General features: G+C 33.9%; 3 protein-coding genes and 1 pseudogene across 7 annotated transcripts; all 4 read right to left on the bottom strand.

The window, feature by feature from the left end:
- Positions 1-1,039: 1,039 nt before the first annotated feature.
- Positions 1,040-7,202, bottom strand: LOC146930656 (uncharacterized; annotated as a pseudogene). Its single transcript, XR_015006439.1, has 5 exons — positions 6,569-7,202; positions 4,627-5,833; positions 4,189-4,425; positions 1,462-4,073; positions 1,040-1,377 (listed from the first exon to the last, which is right to left on the bottom strand). The product of XR_015006439.1 is annotated as an uncharacterized LOC146930656 (transcript).
- Positions 7,203-8,999: 1,797 nt separating this feature from the next.
- Positions 9,000-10,702, bottom strand: LOC146930655 (putative serine/threonine-protein kinase PBL10). The gene is made up of 5 exons (XM_085702130.1): positions 10,569-10,702; positions 10,259-10,362; positions 10,026-10,168; positions 9,822-9,939; positions 9,000-9,618 (listed from the first exon to the last, which is right to left on the bottom strand). Exons 1-5 carry the CDS (start codon positions 10,700-10,702, stop codon positions 9,530-9,532), a joined length of 588 nt encoding a protein of 195 aa, XP_085558256.1. The 3' UTR covers positions 9,000-9,529.
- A 3,364-nt stretch (positions 10,703-14,066) lies between these two features.
- On the bottom strand, positions 14,067-17,781 carry LOC146930654 (putative serine/threonine-protein kinase PBL10). 4 transcript variants are annotated; one of them, XM_085702125.1, is made up of 7 exons: positions 17,073-17,781; positions 16,553-16,639; positions 16,116-16,441; positions 15,546-15,681; positions 15,323-15,465; positions 15,046-15,163; positions 14,067-14,821 (listed from the first exon to the last, which is right to left on the bottom strand). In XM_085702125.1, the coding sequence occupies exons 1-7, from the start codon at positions 17,086-17,088 to the stop codon at positions 14,400-14,402; spliced, it is 1,248 nt and encodes a 415-aa protein (XP_085558251.1). In that variant the 5' UTR covers positions 17,089-17,781; the 3' UTR covers positions 14,067-14,399. The 4 variants fall into 4 exon arrangements, with proteins under 4 accessions (XP_085558251.1, XP_085558252.1, XP_085558253.1 ...); XM_085702126.1 differs by having other exon boundaries at positions 16,116-16,435; positions 17,073-17,685; XM_085702127.1 differs by lacking the exon at positions 17,073-17,781 and adding an exon at positions 16,807-16,855.
- Positions 17,782-18,491: 710 nt separating this feature from the next.
- TIM9 (Tim10/DDP family zinc finger protein) lies at positions 18,492-22,381 on the bottom strand. Its single transcript, XM_085702131.1, has 2 exons — positions 22,211-22,381; positions 18,492-18,879 (listed from the first exon to the last, which is right to left on the bottom strand). The coding sequence occupies exons 1-2, from the start codon at positions 22,303-22,305 to the stop codon at positions 18,693-18,695; spliced, it is 282 nt and encodes a 93-aa protein (XP_085558257.1). The 5' UTR covers positions 22,306-22,381; the 3' UTR covers positions 18,492-18,692.
- Between the last annotated feature and the right edge of the window lie 958 nt (positions 22,382-23,339).

Genomic DNA, 23,339 nt, shown 5'->3' with positions numbered 1-23,339 from the left:
TTAAAAACTGAAATTCAACATACCACTAATCTATCATGAGACCCGCATTGAGTAGATAAGAAAGCTCAATGTAGTACTTTACTTAGGGTCTGTTGGGATTGGATTATTTGAGCTTATCTATTGGCAGAAGCACTTGTGAGACTGTCTGGGAGAACTAATGATAACAACTTATGACATGTTGATAAGTTGTATTCATCTTATTTCCATAAGTTGTCCAGGACAACTTATGAAAATAGCTTATATGAAAACACTTTTGACATTATTTTATCTTTTGTTATAGAAATAACTTATACGTTAGCATTTATGCTATAAACTGTTAATGAAGTTGCTTATCCAAACAAGGTTTTAAGCCATGAGGCTATTAGACTTGATGAACTAGTCTTATTGTATTAGACTCTCCTTGTGGGCTTAAGTCATAACAGTTTGTGCTTTCATTGAGTGTTAGGCTACAGAAAGGGCTAGAATAAGGTAGGCAACTGAATAGTGAATACTGACAAATGAGTGAACATGCCAAAGGGGAAACGAATACCGCCAGCAGGTGAAAGCCGCAGTATATGTCGGCTCTTAAAGTCTTAAAGGGTTATAAGTCTCACATTGACTAGATAAGACAAATTTAATGTCCTAATTAAGCCATGAGGCTCTCTCATCTAATGAACTAGTGAATATCAAAACAAGTAATTCAAACAGTAACAAATTACAGAGAAATAAACCACTTGTTGAAAATGTAGTTCCCAAAACATCGAGAAGAAACATTCAAAAGTCGCACTGGTTTTAAGGAGAACATCACTATGGCTTCACAGAACAAGCAAGCACAAAATTCCCAACTATTGTGCTGCTAATTATTTACAAATTACCATGAAGCCCCAAATTCCAAAACAGATTCAATACATAATGATAATACAACCCAAGAAATAAAAAACCATAAAATTCACAAGGTAGAAGACAAATAAATGTAGCGATTTTGAGGTGTAATTAAGCAACTGAATTTTTTTTAAAAAAATATTAAAAAAAAAAAGCAATCATTTTTGAAACCTTACCTGTCATGGATTTGGAGCTAAAAGTGCTTTGTCCATATTATCATTGAAAGTTTTCAATTTGCATATGAAAATGATGCAAATGATATGGATCCGTCGGTAATATCATACCTATCTTTGAACTATGTGCATAGAAAAATGTATTGCCGTTGCTGATCACTCTTACAACAGCACATCGAGAACCACCCCATGTCAATGGAGAAACAACAAAGAGAGCTATGGCATGAAACTTGTTACGAAACCAGAAAGAAATTGACAATCCTGCCGAGCATTGGTAGTCGAACAAATCTGGAATCTTTTCCTGTATAAAACGAAATCAAGTGTTTCCAGCCTCATGAAATTCCTGTTAGTCATAAATAATTAATGTAAGCTTAACTATATCAAGAATATAAAATGCATTACAAATAAAAACAAAATAAATCATAACCTGATTTAGATATTTGCTTTTGCACGACGAAGTCAACTATATGCAGTTTAGTGCAGATAACATTCTTAACCATGGAGGAACCCCTTTAATTTCCTGAAGTTCCTCACAATCATCCAAGTTGACAAATATTCATCTGAAAGTTTGCAGTTTCTGAGACAAATATATTCTACATGTGAAGATTGCATTGAGTAAGATTTTTCACCCTCGATGGTAAATTCATCCAGTTCCGACATTGCAACAGCTCCGGTATATGGTAAATCAACAATTCTAAAGTTACATGGTTATGATATTGGAGGCAGAGTAAGATTTTGAAATGGAAATGACAATTCTTTTATGGTAGTATTATCCAAATAAAGGGATGTTACATTTCACATCTCTCCCAATATTTCTGGGAAACTCTCTAGACTTGGACAATATGAGAGATCGAACCATTCCAATGAAGTCAACTTAAGCGGTGGAATACTCTTAAGCATGACGCAACGTTTAATACTCAAGAATTTAAGTTTATCCAACAACCCGTCCACCACAATTGGAAAATTCTCGAGACTATAACAATTTGAAAGGTCAAGATTTTCTAGTGAATCCAACTTGAGAGGTGGAATACTCCTGAGATTGCGACAACTTTTAACATTCAGGGTTTTAAGTTTTCCAAGAAACCCGTCCACCACAAGTGGAAAACTCTCAAGACTGTCACAATTTGAAAGGTCGAACTTTTCAAGCGAATCCAACTTGAGAGGTGGAATACTCCTAAGATTGCGACAACTTTTAACAATCAGGGTTTTAAGTTTTCCAAGAAATCTGTCCACCACAAGTGGAAAACTCTTAAGACTATCACAATCTGAAAGGTCGAGTCTTTCTAGAGAATCCAGCCTAAGAGATGGAATACTCCTGAGATTGCGACAACTTTTAACATTAAGGGTTTTAGGCTTTCCAAGAAACCCATCCACCACAAGTGGAAAACTCTCAAGACTACAGCAACCTGAAAGATCGAATCTTTCTAGCGAATCCAACCTGAGAGGTGGAATACTTATGAGATTGCGACAACTTTTAACATTCAGGGTTTTAAGTTTTCCAAGAAACCTGTCCACCACAAGTGGAAAGCTCTCAAGACTATCACAATCTGAAAGGTCGAGTCTTTCTAGCGAATCCAACCTGAGAGGAGGAATACTCCTAAGACTGCGACAACTTTTAACATTAAGGGTTTTAAGCTTTCCAAGAAACCCGTCCACCACAAGTGGAAAACTCTCAAGACTACCACAATTTGAAAGATCGAGTCTTTCTAGCGAATCCAACCTGAGAGGTGGAATACTCTTTAGATTGCGACAACTTTTAACATTCAGGGTTTTAAGTTTTCCAAGAAACCCGTCCACCACAAGTGGGAAGCTCTTAAGACTATCACAATCTGAAAGGTCAAGTCTCTCTAGAGAATCCAATCTGAGAGGTGGAATACTCCTTAGATTGCGACAACTTTTAACTTTCAGGGTTTTAAGCTTTCCAAGAAAATCGTCCGCCACAAGTGGAAAACTTTCAAGATTATCACAATCCGAAAGTTCGAGTCTTTCTAGCGAATCCAACCTAAGAGGTGGAATACCCCTGAGATTACGACAACTTTTAACATTCAGGGTTTTAAGTTTTCCAAGAAACCCGTCCACCACAAGTGGGAAGCTCTCAAGACTATCACAATCTGAAAAGTCGAGTCTTTCTATCGAATCTAACCTGAGAGGTGGAATACTCCTTAGATTGCGACAACTTTTAACATTCAGGGTTTTAAGTTTTGTAAGAAAACCGTCCACCACAAGTGGAAAACACTCAAGACTATCACAATATGAAAGGTCGAGTTTTTCTAGCAAATCCAACTTGAGAGGTGGAATACTCCTGAGATTGCGACAACTTTTAACATTTAGGGTTTTAAGTTTTCCAAGAAACTTGTCCACCACACTTGGAAATCTCTCAAGACAATCACAATTTGAAAGGTCGAGTTTTTCTAGCGAATCCAACTTGAGAGGTGGAATACTCCTGAGATTGTGACAACTTTTAACAGTCAGGGTTTTAAGTTTTCCAATAAACCCGTCCACCACGAATGCAAAACTCTCAAGACTATCACAATCTGAAAGGGAGAGTTCTTCTAGCGAATCCAACTTGAGAGGTGGAATACTTCTTAGATTGATGCAACCTTTAACACTCATGATTTTAAGCTTATCACCAAACCCGAATGAAAAAGTCTCAAGACTAGTACAATTTGAAAGATTGAGTTCTTCTAGAGATTTGAGAGATGGAATAATTTTGATTTTGTTGCAACTTATAACCCTCAAGATTTTAACTTTATGCAAAAAACCAGTGAAACTTTCAAGACTATCACAATGTGAAAATTCGAGTTCTACTAGTGAAGCCGAATCGAGTGGAACACTCTTGATTTCGAGCAAACCTATAAATCTCAGGATTATAAGTTTATGCAGAAAACCAACCGATTTATCTATTGTAATTAGATCCCTGCAATTTTGAATTGAAAATTCTTTTGAATTTTGGAGACCAGATATAGATATATCAGGTAATTCTGCTAAACCATCACTACGATCAAGATATAAACTGGATTTATTAATATTCTGGGGCTTCTGCAGAAAAATAAAAATGGAAATAGACAAACATGTGAATAAATAAGAAATATACGAATAATATTAAACCAGATATATTAACATAAGATAAGAGATATAAATATGTTACACTTACCTTTGTGATGAATTGAGATAGAAAGCCATTCCACTCATTTGGTGAATTGCTATGATTTTGATAATTGCAACACTCCAGCACTCTTAGACTATTTGGAAGATGAATGGGGTTTTTAGAAAAATCAACAAGACCACTAAAAATTAGTGTTTTGAGATTTTCCATCTTCTTTAAAGATTCTCCATCCCATTTTTCTCTGATCCAACCGTTGAAATGTATGATTTCAATTTTACTTCTTCCCTATAAACAAGAAAGAACAAATCAACATAATATATGGTAGAACTTTATATATAAATTAAACTCATATAAAGATAAGAAAAAATAGTGATATTGTGACAATTAATAATATTAATAATGAAGAATGCCAAAATGTAACTTGAGCATTAGCTATGGTAATAACTAATAAGTTAGGATGAAAAGTCAAACCATCCATGTACTCACAGTATTTTCTTGTAAAACTTGAATTATATCTTTAGATGACCATAACCTACTGCGTTTTCCAGGATCTTCAGGTGATTCTTGTCTAACAATTTCTTTCCCCATATCCTCTACCAAATCATGCATAGTCACATTACCAGACTCACTTATTTTTATGAGAGATTTTTCCACTAACACGTTAATGTGATCTTTCATGACATCACCATGATGAGCGTGAAGTATTTGTTCGACCCTTGTCAATTTATATCCTTTAAAGCAACAAGCAATGTCAAGAAAAACAGTCTTCTCTTCTGCCTGCAAAGTATCATAACTCAGTTGTAGTGTCATCTGGATCTTTTTATCAGGAACCCTTTCATAACGATCTAGTGCATATTTACATTCATCTATGGTCTTGTTAAAAAAGTGAGAACCTATGACTTCCAAAGCGAGTGGAAGACCAGAAGCATATTCTACAACACGTTTTAATACATGTGCATAACTTGAAAAAACTTTGTTATTCTTCAAATCTTTCAGTTTACGCAATTCGCTTACATCCATTAATTCTCTATCATACTTTTGTACTAATAAAATATCTTTATCCCTTGGACTATATTTGTTTTTTAAAGCTTTCCTTCCCACCAAGTCAAAAGCATCTTCATCATTCAATCCTTTCACCTCATATGTTCTTTCAATCTCATGTCTTGTTAGCAACCTTTTGTCCCGGGTTGTAATGATGACTCTACTTCCTGCACCAAACCAAATGGATCTTCCAGCAATAGCCTCTAGTTGCTCCAATTTGTCAACATCGTCAAGGAGCAAAAGCACCTTCTTTTGTCTTAGCCTTTTTTGTAATATTGAAACTCCTTCTCCAACACTTGTTACCTCCATGTTCTTCTCTCCAACGATTTGAGACAGTAGCATCTTTTGGAGATATATCAACCCATTTTTGTCTGAATTTTCTCTAACTTTTTCAAGAAAACAAGAACTTTGAAATTGAAGGACAATAGAATTATAAACTTCTAGAGCAAGAGTAGTTTTCCCTATTCCACCAATCCCATGGATCCCTACCATGTGGACTGTATCATTGGACTCAACATTCAAAAGTGAAGTCACATGTTGCTTTTGGTCCTCTAAACCAACTAGGTAATCATCAACCGGTAAGGCAACAGGTTTTGAATTTTTTAAGACTTGTTCAACAATCTTCCCAATAAACTCATGCTCATACACATCCCTATGCAATAAGAGGAAACATGTCATTCAAGTGCACATGTCTATCTTTTCAACATCTTGTCTATTGTATTTCAATTCAACTGACTATTTCCTACTACCTCCGTTCCTTTTTAAGTGTCACTTTTTAACATTTTACACAAACCAAGACACTCAATAAATGTTACTTTTTCTTATACAATAATCTATATTTTTACTATAATAGCCTTAGTCATTTAATATCTTATTTCATATATTTCTCTCTCCACAATAAATAACTAAGGGTAATGTTGGTAAAACAACATTTATTGTTGCATTGAACTTTGAAAGTGACAGTTAAATAGGAACAAAAAATTTCTCCAAAAGTGACACTTAAAAAGGAACGGAGGGAGTATTTTTTATAATATCAATACAATATTTGTTATCTTTTCCACTAACATAGCGTAATTTACTGCATTTCAATCATCCATAACTTTTTTTGAACAAGTTCAATCATATATAACTACTCCGCTAATCATAATTAATAAAGTTGTTTTTGTAAAATGATATATATTTTGCTATTAAAATCAATATTGTTAATTATTTCTTTAATAACCGTGTGTAAGTTCTCGTGAGCTTAGCTCAGTTAGTAAGGACAATGCATAATATATGCAAGGTGCGGAATTCAAACCCCGACCACCAAAAAAAAAAAAAATTTGTGTGTAAAACTTAAATGGACACCTAATATGAGACAGATGGAGGGAACAAATGAAATGAAAACAAAAGATAGGAATATATTTTGTAGTCAAAGCCGGATAAATTAGCAACTTGGTTTAGAGCATTCTTCCATTTCTGCAACAAATTCATGTTACTACTTGACCTTTTCTCATGTTGAGCCATTGCTTCTCCATAACTCTTTTTCAACTTTCGTATATCAGAAGGATCCACCTTATAAAAAACCGGCAAAACACACCGACCCTTATCTTTGATGGCATCAAGGATCTTTGAAAGTTCTTGTAAGCAAAAGGAGGAAGAAGCATAATTCTCAGAGAGGACAACGATGGCCATCATGGATTCATCAATTGCTTTGAGAAGTGATGGTGTGATTTCATCTCCTTTTAGAAGCTTCACGTCATCGATGAAAGTTCGTACTCCTTTGTCATCAAGAGCTTTCCCGAGATTGCCAATGAAACCATGACGAGTATCCTCGCCTCTAAAACTAAGGAACACGTCGTACAAAAATTCATCAGCGACAGAAGCCATGTGAAGTGAAGAAAGCTTATCTCAATGATTATATAATATACAAGTTTGTGTTATTCAAAGAGAAATAATTATGCAACTTCTGCAAAAACAAATAAATGGTCATGAAAGAAAAAACACAAAAGTCGTTGGTTAACAACTGGAAAGGTAATGAAGACTCCCTCCGTCAAGTTAGACCCGATCAATCTTGGATGCTAAATAATTAATCATGGTGGGACCCACTTTATGGTAGGACCTATTACCTATTTTATGTGTCTATCTCTCTCCAAATTGCATACTTCCATTTATTTTTTAAATGGAGAGGATCTTCACCCTAAATAAATATGACTGCAATGCAGTTTGAATTGATTTTAAAACAAAATAGAATATTTATACTTATTTTTTCATCATCCCAATTATATTATACTCTTAAATAACTTTTTATATAATAACGATTGTTGTTGGTGTCGTTAAAAAAAAGAATTTAGATTATATTTATTTTTGTTATATTGTTGGTGTCATTAAAATAAATCATCACATTCATTGTATCCGGTTCTATTTATAAGATAAAGTTAGATCAATGAAAGTTAATGTATTTAGACTGAAATTTTAACTAGATACATCAACTTTTGTTGACCCAAGTAACTTGAAATCAACAAACATTTATATTTTTAGTTTTAATTAAAATCAAAATTTCATAAAAAAAACACCGTTAATAATTTTCAAACGTTGACGCAGTAAAAAGAGTGGAAAGACGGGCAGTGAGTGTCCGTCTTTTCGCTAGTTATAATGTATACTATTTCCCTTAAAAATAGTCTCCGGATTGACTTTTTCACTTATATTTATACCTTTAAACAAATTTGGTTGTAAGAATTTTATTTTTTGGTGTCATTCAAAAAGATAAAAATTTATATTATATTTAGTATATTGTTGGTATCATTGAAAAATATAAGTATAATTTGTTACAATATGAAAGTTCAAAAATATCTACCATCTAAACTTAAAATTTTAATTAAAGTCAAAATAATTTTGATCAAAATTTTATACGCATTAAATTTAACGCATTAAAAAAAGGGCAGGCGGACACGGAGTGCTCGTCTGAACAGTAGTTTAAAGATAAAATTTATTATGGTTTGATTTGGATGATTCATTTAAAAAAAAAATTATCTTGTTAAATTTCATGCAGTTTAATTTTGGATTACTTTTTGAATATTTAAGTTAAAATTGTAAAATGTTCAATTAATATTATTGAGACTAGCGAGAAGACGGGCACTCATGTGCACGTCTTTCCGTTCTTTTTATTGCGCTAACGTGTGTAGATTGTCAACAATATTTTATAGAAATGTTACGTGTAAATTACAAACGATATTTTATATAAAATTTTTGATATAGATTAAATGCAACAAACTCAAACAAACCACATTTATCTCAAAGCAATTGATGAATCCATGATGTGTCATAAGAATACTTTAGACATTAACACGTTCAAACACTTGACATGCCATTATTGTCATAACTGTCGCTATATATAGCAAGATAGAGTGTCATAAGAAGAGTATAACAGTATTAAAAAAGTTGGACAACTTGACTAAAAGCTTAAGCCATAAAAGTTTGGATGGATTAGTAAAGACATATGGGAAAGATGCTGAGGACGAAGGAAATTGAGTATGGTGATTTGTAACATCACATTCATTGTATTGTATTGTAGTACATGTTATGTTATGGGAACAGAAACATGGGGTAACTGTAATGGACCCATTTTTTTGTTTTGTTTGGAAAGGAAACTCTTTTCTACAAACTCCTTAACATGGTTCGCTAAACTTTCTCGTCCACTAGATTTTCTTGTTGACATCTCAGCATTTGTTTTTAGCTAGTTTCTCTCACTATAGACATGGGACCGGAAGTAGCCTTTCTGATCTTAAGTCATTAATTGGTCGAAATCTTGTAACTTTAATTGTCTGACTATGTAATTTGAATCATCCAATCTTAAATTGGTTAATGAGATTTATTAATGTGTGACAATTTAGCAGTTACAAACACCAAATAAATCAATTATTTCTCAAAGATTAGCTATAGTAAGATATACAATATTTTCAGTAACACAAATGTTTATGGCATGGAATCATCTCATGTGGGGACATTGCTCATTACAATGTGTTTTTAACGAGCAATGTCATGTCCAAAACACAGAAGCAGAACGTTGTGGATTTACTGTGGCTGTTCTAACATGGGTAACATCATCAGCACTTCTTCTCCGAAAACGATTCTTGTTGCTTCCATTTACATAAGGAACCTGCAACTGCTCCAAATTTGTAACAACCTCATCCATGTTTGGTCTCAACTTGGCTTCTGTAGAAAGGCACCTTAGGGAGAGTGTAGCAACCTTATAGGCGTCTTCTATTTCATATTGGCCTTCAAGGCGATTATCCAACATGCGCAAAATCTTACGCTTGTTGGATGGACACAGCTTAGCCCATTCCACCAAATTGTGTTGTCTTAGTGGTCAATTCTTGTCAACGATTCTCCTACCTGATAGTATTTCCAACAGGACAACTCCGAAACTATAGACATCACCCTTAGAAGTGTGATTACCTTCATCAACAAAGTATTTTATCTTAGTCACTACTAAAAACATACTAAAAAATTGAATAAATGAGCAAAGTTTTAACAGAAAAACATGAAGTTTGATTATAATCCTGTCGTTAAATATTATAGACGTAAGAATTGGATAAGAAACTAATTTTTCCATCTCTACTTTTTGACGTTAATTTGATTTTGTCTAATGGTTATAGTACCGGTGGCTAGGTACTCTGGAGCTGCATATCCGTAAATTTGCCCGGTGGAGACACGGCTTCTATCACTCGTGGACCCATCCTTTGCCAGCCCAAAATTAGAGAGTTTTGCACTATAATTCTGTCATCAAATCAGCAAGGACATTTTCAAACATGTTACCTAAATAAACATAATTTATTCATGTGGCTGTACAAAAGGACACATACTGAATCTAGCAAGATATTTGAAGTCTTGAAGTTTCGGTAAATCAATTTTGTTTCAGCACTGTGAAGGAATGCAAGGCCTTTGGCAGCACCAAGAGCAACCTTCAAACGTAGGCTCCAAGAAAGAGGTTGAAAATATGAGCCTCCTGTGTTACAACATTCCAACATTATTATCTGTAATGTTAGGCATGCCTCTCAAGAACAACAATGTGAAATGATAAACAGGAAGAACTTACTGATGAATAAGTGATTCTCCAAGCTGCCACGTGGCATAAATTCATAGACCAAAAGGTTGTTTTCATCTTCAAGACAATAGCCAATCAATATTCTCCATAAAGTACTAGCATTAAACATGCAACACAGCAATGTTGTGAACCGCAGAAAATAGTGGTTCTGTCAAGTTTTGCTAGGCTAAATATAATAGCGTATTGCAGAATAACAACGATTTGTTCAAATTCAGCTAAGCTATAGCGCCACTATAGCCGCTATTTGACAATATCGCAATAGTGACATTATTTGCTAATTAATTATATGAGTCGAACTTACCATGAACTCTTTGTGACTTTTGACACCATCTTGATCAAGTCTTTTGACAGCAACAGCAATGCCTGTGCCAGGTTTGGCAGCAGAAGGTGAGTGTTCATCAATCCGGCCCTTAAAAACTGATCCAAAATCGCCATCTCCTAACACAATGTCTACACGAAAATTTCTAGTTGCAGCCTGAAGTTCTGTCAAAGTAAAACTCTTTAAATTGGATGATTGCAAGATCTCCCCCTCACATGGGAGAGTCCGTGGCACCGATACTGAGAAGGAAAAAAAAAATCTAACATGGGTGAGTGTACTTTGGTGGCCCTCAAGTGCAAGATCTATGAAGCACCGCCATGAAACAAGGATAATAATTTAAGAATAAGTAATGGAATAATCACATATGTTAGTTTAGTATAAAGATACATCGGATAAAAGATGGACCGAACATGTATATATGCAACAAGCTAGTCTTGACTACCAAGTCGTTAATATTTTAACTACCAAATTGTTACCGACTTATAGAGTGCTCCGAGGGACGCATTTTCCTAACAAATAATTCATTTATTGTGTAATTTGAACCGTTCAAGTGGTAAGCTTCCATTACTTGTCTGCAAGTTGAGCAAAACTGAACCATTGTTCTTATCCATTGGCCTCCCAATTTTATAATCACCGATCTTATTTCAATATTTGCTAAATTATCTAATAATATACTATTAATTTTTTTTAGAGAAATATATACTATTAATTAACCTCGTGATATTTGTACAACCATTAATTTTAGATATAATTTTCTTTTGGTTAATTTTTTATATAATTTTCCAATACTTTCATTGTGTTCTTACTCTTTTTCTTTATTTTACTCCCTATTGTTCTTATCCCAAAATAATAGAAAAAAATGATTGTTCTAAAAGTTGTCTTAAAATAATTGTACAAATATCATTTCTCTTTAAATATTTGCTAAATTATCTAATAATATATTATGAACCTCGTGGTATATAATATGCTTCACGAAAACTGGTAGCAAATATGATCTTGAATATTTCATATCTACCTGGACTTTAGAGACACATTTGAATATGAATAACATACTTACGATAACAATATACCATCTGTCAATAAAATTTATAACAAAATAGATGTACAAGTATAGTTGATGAAAAAGGCTTCTGCTAGAGGTATAATGATTGATGACTAACTTGAATGGAGATTGTTGTGTTAGTGTGAGATTTAATGATTTGACAAAGGTTTGACTGTAGACAGACCTATTGATGTGGTGAGGGTCGACGGTGGTATAATTAGTACAAGTGTATGTCGATGAAAAAGCTTCCATTAAAGGGTGACTATAATGAATTGATGACTCATTTTTTAGGGAAAAATTGGTGTGTTAAGTATGAGGCGTGTAGAAGTTTCATATTAATTCGAAAAATTGAGTTTGACCGGTTTAAAAATGAGAAGAATTAAAACTAATATCTTATATGTCCAACTCCATTGTTTAGTTATTTTTAATTGAGTATAGCTGAACTCAGGAACTCGTATGAAATTGTTACACACATGTACATACCCATAATAATTTAAGAAAACAGAAGTAAGGGAATATAATCTCGTACGATGTCGATTGAGTCTTGGTTTCAAATGGCAACACGTTTCAATAGGTGACCCACCTTCAACGTGAAAAATGTCGCTACTGTATGGTATGCCATGATATGGGAATGGCAGCATGGTGTACCTGTAAGTGTAATGTCATTGGAGTGACCCACCACGGCTCATGAATCTTGCTTCCATGACTTTTTCTACAAAATCCTAAATAGTTTTGTTAAGTTTTCTCGTCCATTGGATTTCATTATTGTCACTTGTAAGTAAGGCTCTAGCAAGTGGAAGCTTCCATGACTTGTCTGTAGGTCAATCATTATTGGACCTTTTTTGGTCCTTGTCCCCGTTTTTTATCCTCAAGAAAATTGATAAGAATATCATCTTTATTTAATGTCTATTAAGATTTTAGCCATTGATATTCGATAAAGTTTTACGTTGGCTATCAAAGCGTAACACAACTATGTTCTTTTACCCGAGTTTGGGACCGGCAATGTATAACAAGCTAACATAGGTAGGATGTATGTCTAGATTTTAGTGAGAAAAAAAATTCAGGCAAGTTGGTCTCGTAAGTTCACTCGGGTCACGAAAAACAACAAATCTCAGATAACACTCTGACAGAGGTATTTAGATATGACACAAAAAAGCGGTCTTTACATCAATAATGACGAGATTCAAGCTTTGAGTCATTGTGAAATCTGAGCTGAATCTTTACCAACATGTGTTCGCATACACATTTGAATAACAAAAATACAAGTGATGAATACCTCAATTTCCTTCAATGAAGTTCTAAATTTGGGTTTTTGAATAAAAGTATTTAAAGAAACACTTTTTAAGTGGGTTTATTTTACTGGTACTCAGGGACGGACCTACGTTAAGCACTATGAGTGCCGAGGCCCTCACTACTTTTTCAAAAAAAAAATCTTTCTAATAATAACACTTATTATATATACTACTCTAGTCATAATTGATAAATAAAGATATGAATAGTAACAGACCACACTTGATAATCTAAATGATTAAATATGTTTAGTCATTACAAAATTAGTGAGTTTTTAAGTGTAGTTTCTATAAAAATTTAATGGTAGATTTTAATCCTCTATAATACTATTGTAGTTTATAAGGATAGTCCTTATTTTGAAAACTTTTTGCAAAAAAAGTGTATTTATAGTCCTCCAAAATAGTCACTATAAAATTTGAATAAGGACTAAAAGTGGATAATTTTTTTTACAGAGACTAAACTTGAAAGCTCATAATTTTGTAGGGATTAAAAACATATTTAACGCTAAACTAAAAGCAAATATCTCAATTCTCAAATTGCAAACCCCATTCGAGATAAAACATGGCAACTACAACTAATGAAATAGTTATTTGTTATGAGTATTTACAAGAATTGAATGTCAAATTGGCAATTACAACTAATGCTTGAGTATGAAAGGTCGTAGAGAACAATTATGATGTATATTTATGCGATTAAAAATAAAATATTATATATATATATATATATATATATATATATATATATATATTTTCTTTTCTTTTTCTTTTTCTTTTTGCCTCAACAAATTTATATTTTTGTGGCTTACACTACTATAAATTCCTGGGTCCGTCACTGCTGGTACTAGTATACTTTTCTCACACACTTCGCCACTCCATTGTCCTCCTCAGCTTAGTCATGTTTTGATCGTTGTTTGTTTTTGACTTTGTTGTCCATGTTTCATTTATATTCATTCTCATAAAAAATAAAAATAGCAATAACCACAAGATAAGGTCAACATTTATGATAGGGGTTTCAAGCAACGGTTTAATATATATTACAAGAAAATGTTGTGTACACTTTAATACATAGAGAGAAAAAAGAGTGATGTGATAGTTTGTTGATGTGATAGAATGAGAGAGATTCCGAGAAAATGAAATGTAAAAGGCGAGTAGAAAAATAAAGTGTGTTTATCTATCATTGTTGTATATTGTATTAGGAAACAGCATAACAAAACTGAGCTAGCAAGATAAACATACAAAAGCACTAGCAATGCAGTTATTTAGCTATTACAAGTTACAAATACCAAAAAAATCCAACTATTCATAGACATAAGCACTCTCATCAAGCAGAATTTCCAAGAGAAGTTTAGTTCTCAAACATTAACTATAGTAAGATATGTACACTCTATTGAGTAACACAAATGTTTATGGCATGGAATCACCTCATGAGGAGACATTCACTTTTGTTAACTTTCAAGGATAGTGTATCTGCAATGTGCAATGTCATGTACATAGCATAGAAGAAGAACGTTGGGGAAAAGCTGTTGAGGCTGTTCTAACATTGGTAACATCATCAGCACTTCTTCTACGCAGACGACTCTGGTTGCTTCCATTTACATGTGGAACCTGCAACTGCTCCAGATTTGTAACAACCTCGTCCATGTTTGGTCTCAACTTGGCTTCTATAGAAAGGCACCTTAGGGAGAGTGTAGCAACCTTATAAACATCATCTAATTCATATTGGCCCTCAAGACGGCTATCCAACACACGCAAAATCTTACGCTTGTTGGATATATATGGCTTAGCCCATTCCACCAAATTTTGTTGTCTTGTCGGCCTGTTCTTGTCGACAACTCTCCTCCCCGATAATATTTCTAATAGCACAACTCCAAAACTATACACATCACTTTTAGCAGTGTGATTACCTTCATCAACAAATCATTTTATATTAGTCACTAACCAAATGATGTTTGCTAGTCGATTATTGATTATGTTATTGAACTCAACGGATAGACAGAAAAACATGAAATTTATTTCTAATTATGTTGTTAAGTATTATAGACACCAAAATTTGACATTAATTTCATTTTTTCTGTCTCTAATATATGTTGATAATATGATTTTCTCTAGTGGTTATAGATTATAATACCGGTGGCTAGGTATTCTGGAGCTGCATATCCGTAGGTTAGCCTGGTGGAGACATGACTTTTATCAACGGTGGACCCGCCCTTTGCCAGCCCAAAATTAGAAAGTTTTGCATTATAATTCTGTGATCAAGACCAAGAAAATTTTCAGATATGATACCTATATAAACATAATATATTCAGATTTGGATTTCCACAGCTTCTGCACCGTGCAGCGGCTGTAAGGGTTTCAAATTCGAATATATTCATTTGTATGTTGGGTGTGTTCAAAAGGACACATACTGAATCTAGTAAGACATTTGAAGTCTTGAAATCTCTGTATATAGCTTTTGTCTCAGAACTGTGAAGAAATGCAAGGCCCTTGGCAGCACCAAGAGCGACCTTCAAACGGAGGCTCCAAGAAAGAGGTTGAAAATATGAGCCTCCTGTTACAACATATTTGGTAATGTTAGGCATGCCTTGTCAAGTATAACAATGTGAAAAGATGAAATAGGAAGAAACTCACTGATGAACAAGTGATTCTCCAAGGTGCCACGAGGCATAAATTCATAGACCAGAATTTTGTTCTCCTCTTCAAGGCAATAACCGATCAATTTCACTAGATGAGGATGAGAAAGCTGGCCTAGACAGTTCACTTCAGCCTAAAATAGAAATGGAAAACACTATTAGATGTAAAACTCAAAACAAATCCCTCTTAAAGTCTGTTTGACTTGTTAGAATTGATTGAGGGACCTAAGAATTTGTGAGACTGTTTGGAAGAGTTTAAGAAATCAGCTAAGTTGTTTTCATCTTATTTCTATAAGCTCTTCAAGATAGCTTATGAAAACATGTTATAACTTATATGAAAACAGTTTGCTATATTTTATATTTATTATTGAAATAACTTATACATAAACACTTATATGATAAATGCTTCACTAGAGCTGGTTTTCTAGGTTTTCTAATAAGATTAATTAACTTATCAGAGATGGATAAGATGAAAGATGTAAAAATATTCTCAAAGATGCCATAATAATAATAATTAAATATGCAACAAAGGCATTGTTTGCTTCTTAATTAAATGAGTTAAACTAACCAACAACTCAGTGTGACCTTTGAGGGCATCTTGATTAAGTCTTTTGACAGCAACAGCCATGCCTGTGCCAGGTTTGGCAGCAGAAGGTGAGTGTTTATCAATCCAACCTTTAAAAACTGATCCAAAATCACCTTCTCCTAACACACTGTCTACACGGAAATTTCTCGTAGCAGCCTGAAGTTCTGTCAAAGCAAAGTTCTTCAAATTGGATGATTGCAAGATCTCTCCCGCGTTACTTGAGCTAATAAGTTCGTCAGAAACCTTGCAACATGGGCTACCAACATTTTCTGTATCATCATTCACACTCTTTGAACTCAACCCTGAAACTGAAATGATATATGATAAATAAAACTAAAATTACATAAACTGCATATTACATATTACTAGTGTACATATGTAATTAACAAGGTGATCTTGATGTTTAAGAATATGAATACCGGAATTAATCGGGCCTTCGGCTTTGGTATGGCTGCCCAAACAAACTCCCATGGCAGAAACAATACTAATTCCCATAGCCTTGTTTTCTATAGATGACAACAAAAAAGAAGGAAAGATCAAGTCCAGCAAAAACTAATCATGATTATGAATTGAGAAAGAAAGAAAGAAAGAAAGAAAGAAAGAAAGAAAGAAAGAAAGAAAGAAAGAAAGGAGTTTTAAAAAAAAATGGAGGAAGGAAAATGATATGAAGAACCTGTTTGTAATGAAGTTCAAGGAAAGATTAAAAAGCAAGGAGGAGAGGTGAAGAAGTATGTTTATATGTAGGGAACTTATATGGGCATAGTGTGGTGGTCAACATAAGAAAATTTATGAAGCACTGACATGGACATCAGACACGAAATTAGAAATAACACGTGTGCACACAAAATAATTTAAGAAAATGAAAGTAATTTAATATAATAACATGTGTCGTTTTTGTATTGGCATTTGATATCAATACGTATCGAACACCTTACACACCTTGGTATCGCGGCATAGAGCAAGACTGTATCAAAAGAAAGAGTATAATTGTTTTCAAAAGGTTGAGCTACTTGACTAAAAGTTTAAGCTAAAAAAGTTTGGATGGATTAGTAAAGACATATGGGAAAGGTGAATGGGACGAAGGAAGGTGAGTATGGTGATTCATTGTAACATAACATCACATTCATTTATGACTTGTTATGGGAATAGAAGCATGGTGTAACTGTAATGGACCCCGTTTTGTTTGTTTTGTTTTGTTTGGACTTGAATATTGCCATTCTGCAGCTGCAAAGTGGAATGGAAACCCCTTTTTACAAAATCCATATGGTTTGCAAGACTTTCTAGTCCACTGGATTTTGTTGTTGACATCGCCACATTTGTTTTCAGCTAGCTTCTTAGTCCTACTATAGACATAGATATGGACCAGTAGTAAATAGGCTCTAGCACGATAAAGAGATTGCAGCTAGGTATTTCAGCTGTCTGATCTCAAATTAATAGTCGAGATTGTTTAAAAATAATTGACTGACGGTGTAATCTAAACCTTTTCATTTCAAAAACGGTCGAGATTGATTATCGCATATAACTATGTGGTGCAGGAATCCGGGGCCCTCCAGCAAAGTGGTATGCTTCCATAATATATTATGAACCTCATGGCATCCACTAGCCTCCCAATTCTATACTAGTGGCATTTGAATATTTGCTAAATTGTAGCAAATAATATATTATGAACCTCATGGTAATATTATAGAAAATAATATATTTTTTTATTTCATATCTATCCAGACTTTGGAGTAAAATTTCATCTATCCAGACTTCGGAGTAAATTTTACACATTCGAATTTGAATAAACAAAAAAAATCAACTTGTTGGTCCAAGTGGTAACTACCTTTTCTTTCAATGAAGAGCTAAACTTGAATCTTTGAATAAAAAAGTATTAAAGATCTTTGCTCTTACAAGTGGGTTCACAACTTCACATTACTAGTATATTTTTCTCACAGATTGCCACTCAATTTCAATGACCTTCCAGCAAAAATGCCAACATAATCACAATTCACTCACAATGCAGAACAAATGTCATTTGTTTATTAACCAAACAATCCTAGGAAGTAAAGGTTGGCCGGCAACTACACTCAACAGATATTTGATCTACAAGAAGATTCCTAACCTATGACCATTTATTTTCAAACCATAATGTTTTTCAGGTTTTAGTGACTTTCAAGGTTGAGTGGTTGAAATATTACGCTTACAGTGCAGTCATGGAAAAAGGGCGGTGAACCTACAAACACCGCAGTTCAGCACCTTTCTGCAAACAGAAAGAAGCTATTTTGTCTGAGATGGACTTACCATTAAGGGTAAACTTATAACATCTAGTGCTGCTCTTCACAAAGAAGGAACGAAATTGAATGGTGATACTAAATATTGGCAATCAAGAATGACGGTTCTATAGCATAATGAATACAGTACACATTTACGAACTTATTTAGATTTCTGCATCAGTTTTGTGCAATCTTAGCAACTAAAGAAATACATGTTCTACAGTGCCTCACTTTAAAATAGCAAAAGTACAATTAAACAAAACTGTATTCAAGATTAAAAAAATAAATAACAAAACAGTTTTCCTCAATCTTGAGTTGCAGCTCCTTGGTTGAGCTCAGCAAACCTCATGCCAACACGCATAGAGTGCTTCAGAAATTTCTCTGCACATCTTCGAACACAGGTTTCCTCTTGCTTTTGCAGGGATTTATGCTTAAATGTATCCACACAATCATGAAAGCATCTCTCCACCAGGTTATTATACATTCTCAGGCTGCAATGCAATTTAAATCAAAATCAGATAACCCTGTCTGGTAATATGTCAACTAAGCAAGCAATCATTATAATTGAACAGCGCCAAAAATACAAGAGCCCCATAATGTAATGAAGCAATAACCAATCACCCTAACAAAGTCATATGTAAAATAAACAGCCAGAATGAAGAGTTACAGAGGGAAATTAATTTATTAGAACTTATAACGGACTAGAGTGTGTTTGGATTTCATTTTATAAGAGCTAAAACTTGAGTCACATTTAAAAACTTAAATTCAACCAGACCACTAATCTATCATGAGACCCACATTGAGTAGATAAGAAAGCTCAATATAGTACTTTACTTAGGGTCTGTTGGGATTGAATAATTTGAGCTTATTTATTGGCAGAAACACTTGTGAGACCGTTTGGGAGAACTAAGGATAACACCTTATGACATGTTGATAATTTGTATAACTTGTATTCATCTTATTTCCATAAGTTGTCCAGGGCAACTTATGAAAATAGCTTATATGAAAACAGTTTGACATTATTTTATCTTTTGTTATAGAAATAACTTATACATTAGCATTTATGCTATAAACTGTTAATGAAGTTGTTTATCCAAACAAGGTCTTAAGCCATGAGGTTCTTAGACTTGATGAAATAGTCTTTTGTATTAGACTCTCCTTGTGGGCTCAAGTCATAACAGTTTGTGCTTTCATTAAGAGTTAGGCTACAGAAAGGAATAGAATGAGGTACGCAACTGAATAGTGAATACTGACAAATGAGTGAACCTGCCAAAGGGGAAAGGAATACCACCAGCAGGTGAAAGCCGTAGTATATGTCGGCTCTTAAAGTCTTAAAGGGTCATAAGTCACACATTGAGTAGATAAGACAAATTAATGTCCTAATTAAGCCTTCATCTAATGAACTACTGAGTATCAAAACAAGTAATTCAAACAGCAACAAATTACAGAGAAATAAACCACTTGTTGAAAATGTAGTTCCCAAAACGTCCAGAAGAAACATTCAAAAGTCACACGGGTTTTAAGGAGAACATCAATATGGCTTCACAAAACAAGCAAGCACAAAATTTACCACCATTTTAAGGAGGACATCAAAATGTGCTGCCAACAACTTACATACCATGAAGCCTCAAATTTTAAAAAAGATTCAACCTGTAATGCTAATACAAACCAACAAAAGAAAGAAAAAAAAGTAACCTCTAAAATTTGCACGGTGGAAAACAAATAAATGTACAAACTTCGAGGCGTAAATCTGGGGAAGAAAATAGAGCTCAATGTAGTACTTGACTCGAGTGTTATGAGATCCAAAATGAGTAAATAATAAAGCTCAATGTGGTACTTAAGTCGTGAGGCTCTTCCACCTAATGAACAAGTCTCTAGGGTTAGACTCTCCATATTGGCTTAAGTCATAACTTATAACAAATAGTGTTTTCATTGAGAGTTGGACTACAGAAAATTCTACCTATAGACTGTATTAAGGTATACAGCCAAATAGTGATAGATGAATGAAGCCATGAAAGGGGAAAGGGATAAAAGTGGGTGAAAGGCTTTGTAGATGTCTGTTCTTGAAGAGTTGACAACTTGAAGAGTTCCACATTAAATAGATCATTAAACGGATAAGAAAAATCAAAGTGGTAATTAAACCATGAGGCTCTCCCAATTTAATGAACTAGTCTCTGGGCTAAACTTAGCTCATGAGCTCAAGCCACCATAAAAATCTTAGACAGAGACCAAAGGTACCGAAAAACAGCACACAACTAAGAACTAGCCTATTATCCAAAAACAAAAATGACAGCTACAAGTGTTTAGAGAAAAACAAGTAATTCATACAACAAATTACAGAGAAATACACAACTTGTTAAAACTGTAGTTCCCAAAACGTCCATAAGCAACATTGAAAGTCACACTGGTTTTAAGGAGAACGTAACTATGGCTTCACATAACAAGCAAGCACAAAATTTGCAACAATTATGCTGCCCGCAACTTATAAATTAGCATGAAGCCCTCAATATAAAAACAGATTCAACACATATTGCTAATACAACCAACAGAAGAACAAAAACTAACCCAAAAATTTGAAAAATTAATCTTAATTAATTGCCAGTTTAAATCTTAATTTATTAGACTTTATTGGTAACAGTCTACTAGTCTAGAGTGTGTTTGGATTTCATTTTGTAATATCTAAAACTTTTGAGTCACCTTTTTGAACTGAAACCCAAACACACCACTAATATTTTATGAAACCAACATCGAGTAGACAAGAAAACTCAATGTGGTACTTAAGGCATAAGGCTCTTCCTTCTAATGAACTAGTTTTTGGGTTCTCCTGGTGAGCTTAAGGGTGTTTTCTGGAGGAGGTTTTTGAAGGGTTTGGGATGGCTAAGCCTATATCTTAAAATATATATGATATTTTCCAAAAAAATAAAAATAACATGATAAATGATCGTATAGTACTTCAATAACACTTAATTAATTTTCAAAAACATTTTATAGCGTCTGTAATTTAACAATGAAAAGTAAGTCCTCCCCTCCAAAACCTTCCATCTAAACACACCGTAAGTCATAACAATTGAAGTTATCGTTGTGAGTTAGGATACAAAAAGGGCTGCCTATATAGGCTGGATGAAGGGCTGTCTATAGGTTGGATGAAGCTACACCACAAAATACTGATCGATGAATGAAGCCACCAACGGGAAAGGGATAACGCCAGGGAAAGCCGTTATAGACATTGGCTCATATAGAGGTGGCAATGTTATGAGTTCCACATTAAATAGAACATTATATAGACAACAAAAATCAATGTGGTAATTAAGACTCTCCCATCAAACTAACTAGTCCATGGGCTCGACTCGGCATAACAAACTTATGTCATAACAATCTTCCATTAAACAGAGCCCAAAGGTACTAAAAGACAGCATGAAACTAAGAACTAACCTATTCTCCAAAAAACATGACAGCTACAAGTAATTCACACAACAACAATTACATGTAAAAAATGTAGTTCCCAAAACGTCCAGAAGCAACATTCAATAGTCACACTGGTTTTAAGGAGAACATCACTCTGGCTTAACATAACAAGCAAACACAAAAATTGCAACTATTGTGCTGCCAATTATTTACAAATTACGATGAAGCCCCAAATTCCAAAATAAATTCAACACATTATGCTAATACAAACCAACAGGGAAAAAAGAAAAAAAAAACCTAAACTTTACAAGGTAGAAATCAAATAAATGTACCCCCTTTGAGGGGGGTAACATAAGTAACAGAAAAATTAATCATTTTTAATTAAAAAAAACGAAGCAATGATTTTGGGAACCTCACCTGTCACGGATTTGGAGCTGATCGATCATGGTAGCCATTCTTTGTTTATCAGCCTCTGGAAGATTTTCCATATCAGCAATCATGCTTTTGTCCATTTTGGATCGAACGATTATACGCAGTGATTTAGGGTTTTGAGATTGGGTTTTTTTTTCTGCCGTAAAGATAAACCCTAACTCAAGTGTGGAAGAAGATGATATATATACTAGGTCACCGTACCAGCCACTCCTTTGAACATACATGTGTCATTTGTCTTTGGAGGTTAAAAATGAAATTAAAAACCAAATTAATAATGTTTTTTATTTTTTGCATACAATTTCAAGCCATTTTCATTAATAATTAAATGTTCAATATATGTTGCAATTTCACGAAAAATATGAAAACCGACCAAAGATGTGATTGTCCTAATTGGACATAGAGCAACTTTAGTGGTTTGTCTTCGTACAAACTCAACACGAGAGTATTTAAAATGATTTGAAAGTAGATGTCTAAGAAGTAAGAGCATAATTATCAATGGTGTCTTTTGCCTTTTTTAATCCACATGCCACATTGCATGTCAGAGAAGCATGGATATTTGCTGAACAATTGGTATCCTTCTTTTGCATCGATGTCAAACTAAACCACAGTAACTTTGGTTATTTTTTATTGTTTCACAAACACTTTTTGAAACAAAATATCAATTACATTTTCAAATTATTACTGTTAGCACTTCTCCTTCAAATTTATTTTATTACTATTGCATTTATAATAGTAACGGTTGAACTATTTTACTATTAAAATAACATTTTTGCTATCCATTAGAGCCCTACCCCCAAAATTGGATCAAAGCACAACCCCACGAATATATCGAAGCATAACTCCTGAGTGATATGGAGCGTAAGTCTCGATGATGTAAAACATAGGCATTTTAGGCAACTTAAGGAGTGTGTTAGCAATTGGAGGGGCCTAATGAGCAATTTTCCAAAAGCAGACTCAACCCAATAGAAAACTTTTTGTTTAAAAACAAGCCCAAAGTGAAACTTGATACGAGCATGCAGGTCGAATGAGGATTGCTATTCATACTTCTAAAATTGTTCTCGGGCATCCCGTAATCACTCATTAACCTCCAACGGTAGTTAACTACAGTTTGGGG

The sequence above is a fragment of the Medicago sativa genome, chromosome 4 (genome assembly GCF_051527215.1).
Source record: "Medicago sativa cultivar Bolivia chromosome 4, Bolivia_mono, whole genome shotgun sequence".
Lineage (NCBI taxonomy): Eukaryota > Viridiplantae > Streptophyta > Magnoliopsida > Fabales > Fabaceae > Medicago > Medicago sativa.
Note: the sequence above shows the minus strand (reverse complement) of the source record. Positions and strands in the feature narration are given on the sequence as shown.

What these genes read in the sequence shown, in the direction of transcription:
- LOC146930655 (XM_085702130.1), bottom strand. Translation starts at nt 10,702, where the DNA reads ATGGCGATTTTGGATCAGTTTTTAAGGGCCGGATTGATGAACACTCAC. An exon ending in GGAGAATCACTTATTCATCA is followed by an intron (nt 10,169 to 10,258) that starts GTAAGTTCTTCC and finishes GTTGTAACACAG; the next exon opens with GAGGCTCATATTTTCAACCT. An exon ending in CAAATATCTTGCTAGATTCA is followed by an intron (nt 9,940 to 10,025) that starts GTATGTGTCCTT and finishes ATTTGATGACAG; the next exon opens with AATTATAGTGCAAAACTCTC.
- TIM9 (XM_085702131.1), bottom strand. Translation starts at nt 22,305, where the DNA reads ATGGACAAAAGCATGATTGCTGATATGGAAAATCTTCCAGAGGCTGAT. An exon ending in CAGCTCCAAATCCGTGACAG is followed by an intron (nt 18,880 to 22,210) that starts GTGAGGTTCCCA and finishes ATTGCATTGCAG; the next exon opens with CCTGAGAATGTATAATAACC.
- LOC146930654 (XM_085702125.1), bottom strand. An exon ending in AAGGTCACACTGAGTTGTTG is followed by an intron (nt 15,682 to 16,115) that starts GTTAGTTTAACT and finishes TTTCTATTTTAG; the next exon opens with GCTGAAGTGAACTGTCTAGG. An exon ending in TCCAGAATACCTAGCCACCG is followed by an intron (nt 14,822 to 15,045) that starts GTATTATAATCT and finishes TTGTTGATGAAG; the next exon opens with GTAATCACACTGCTAAAAGT.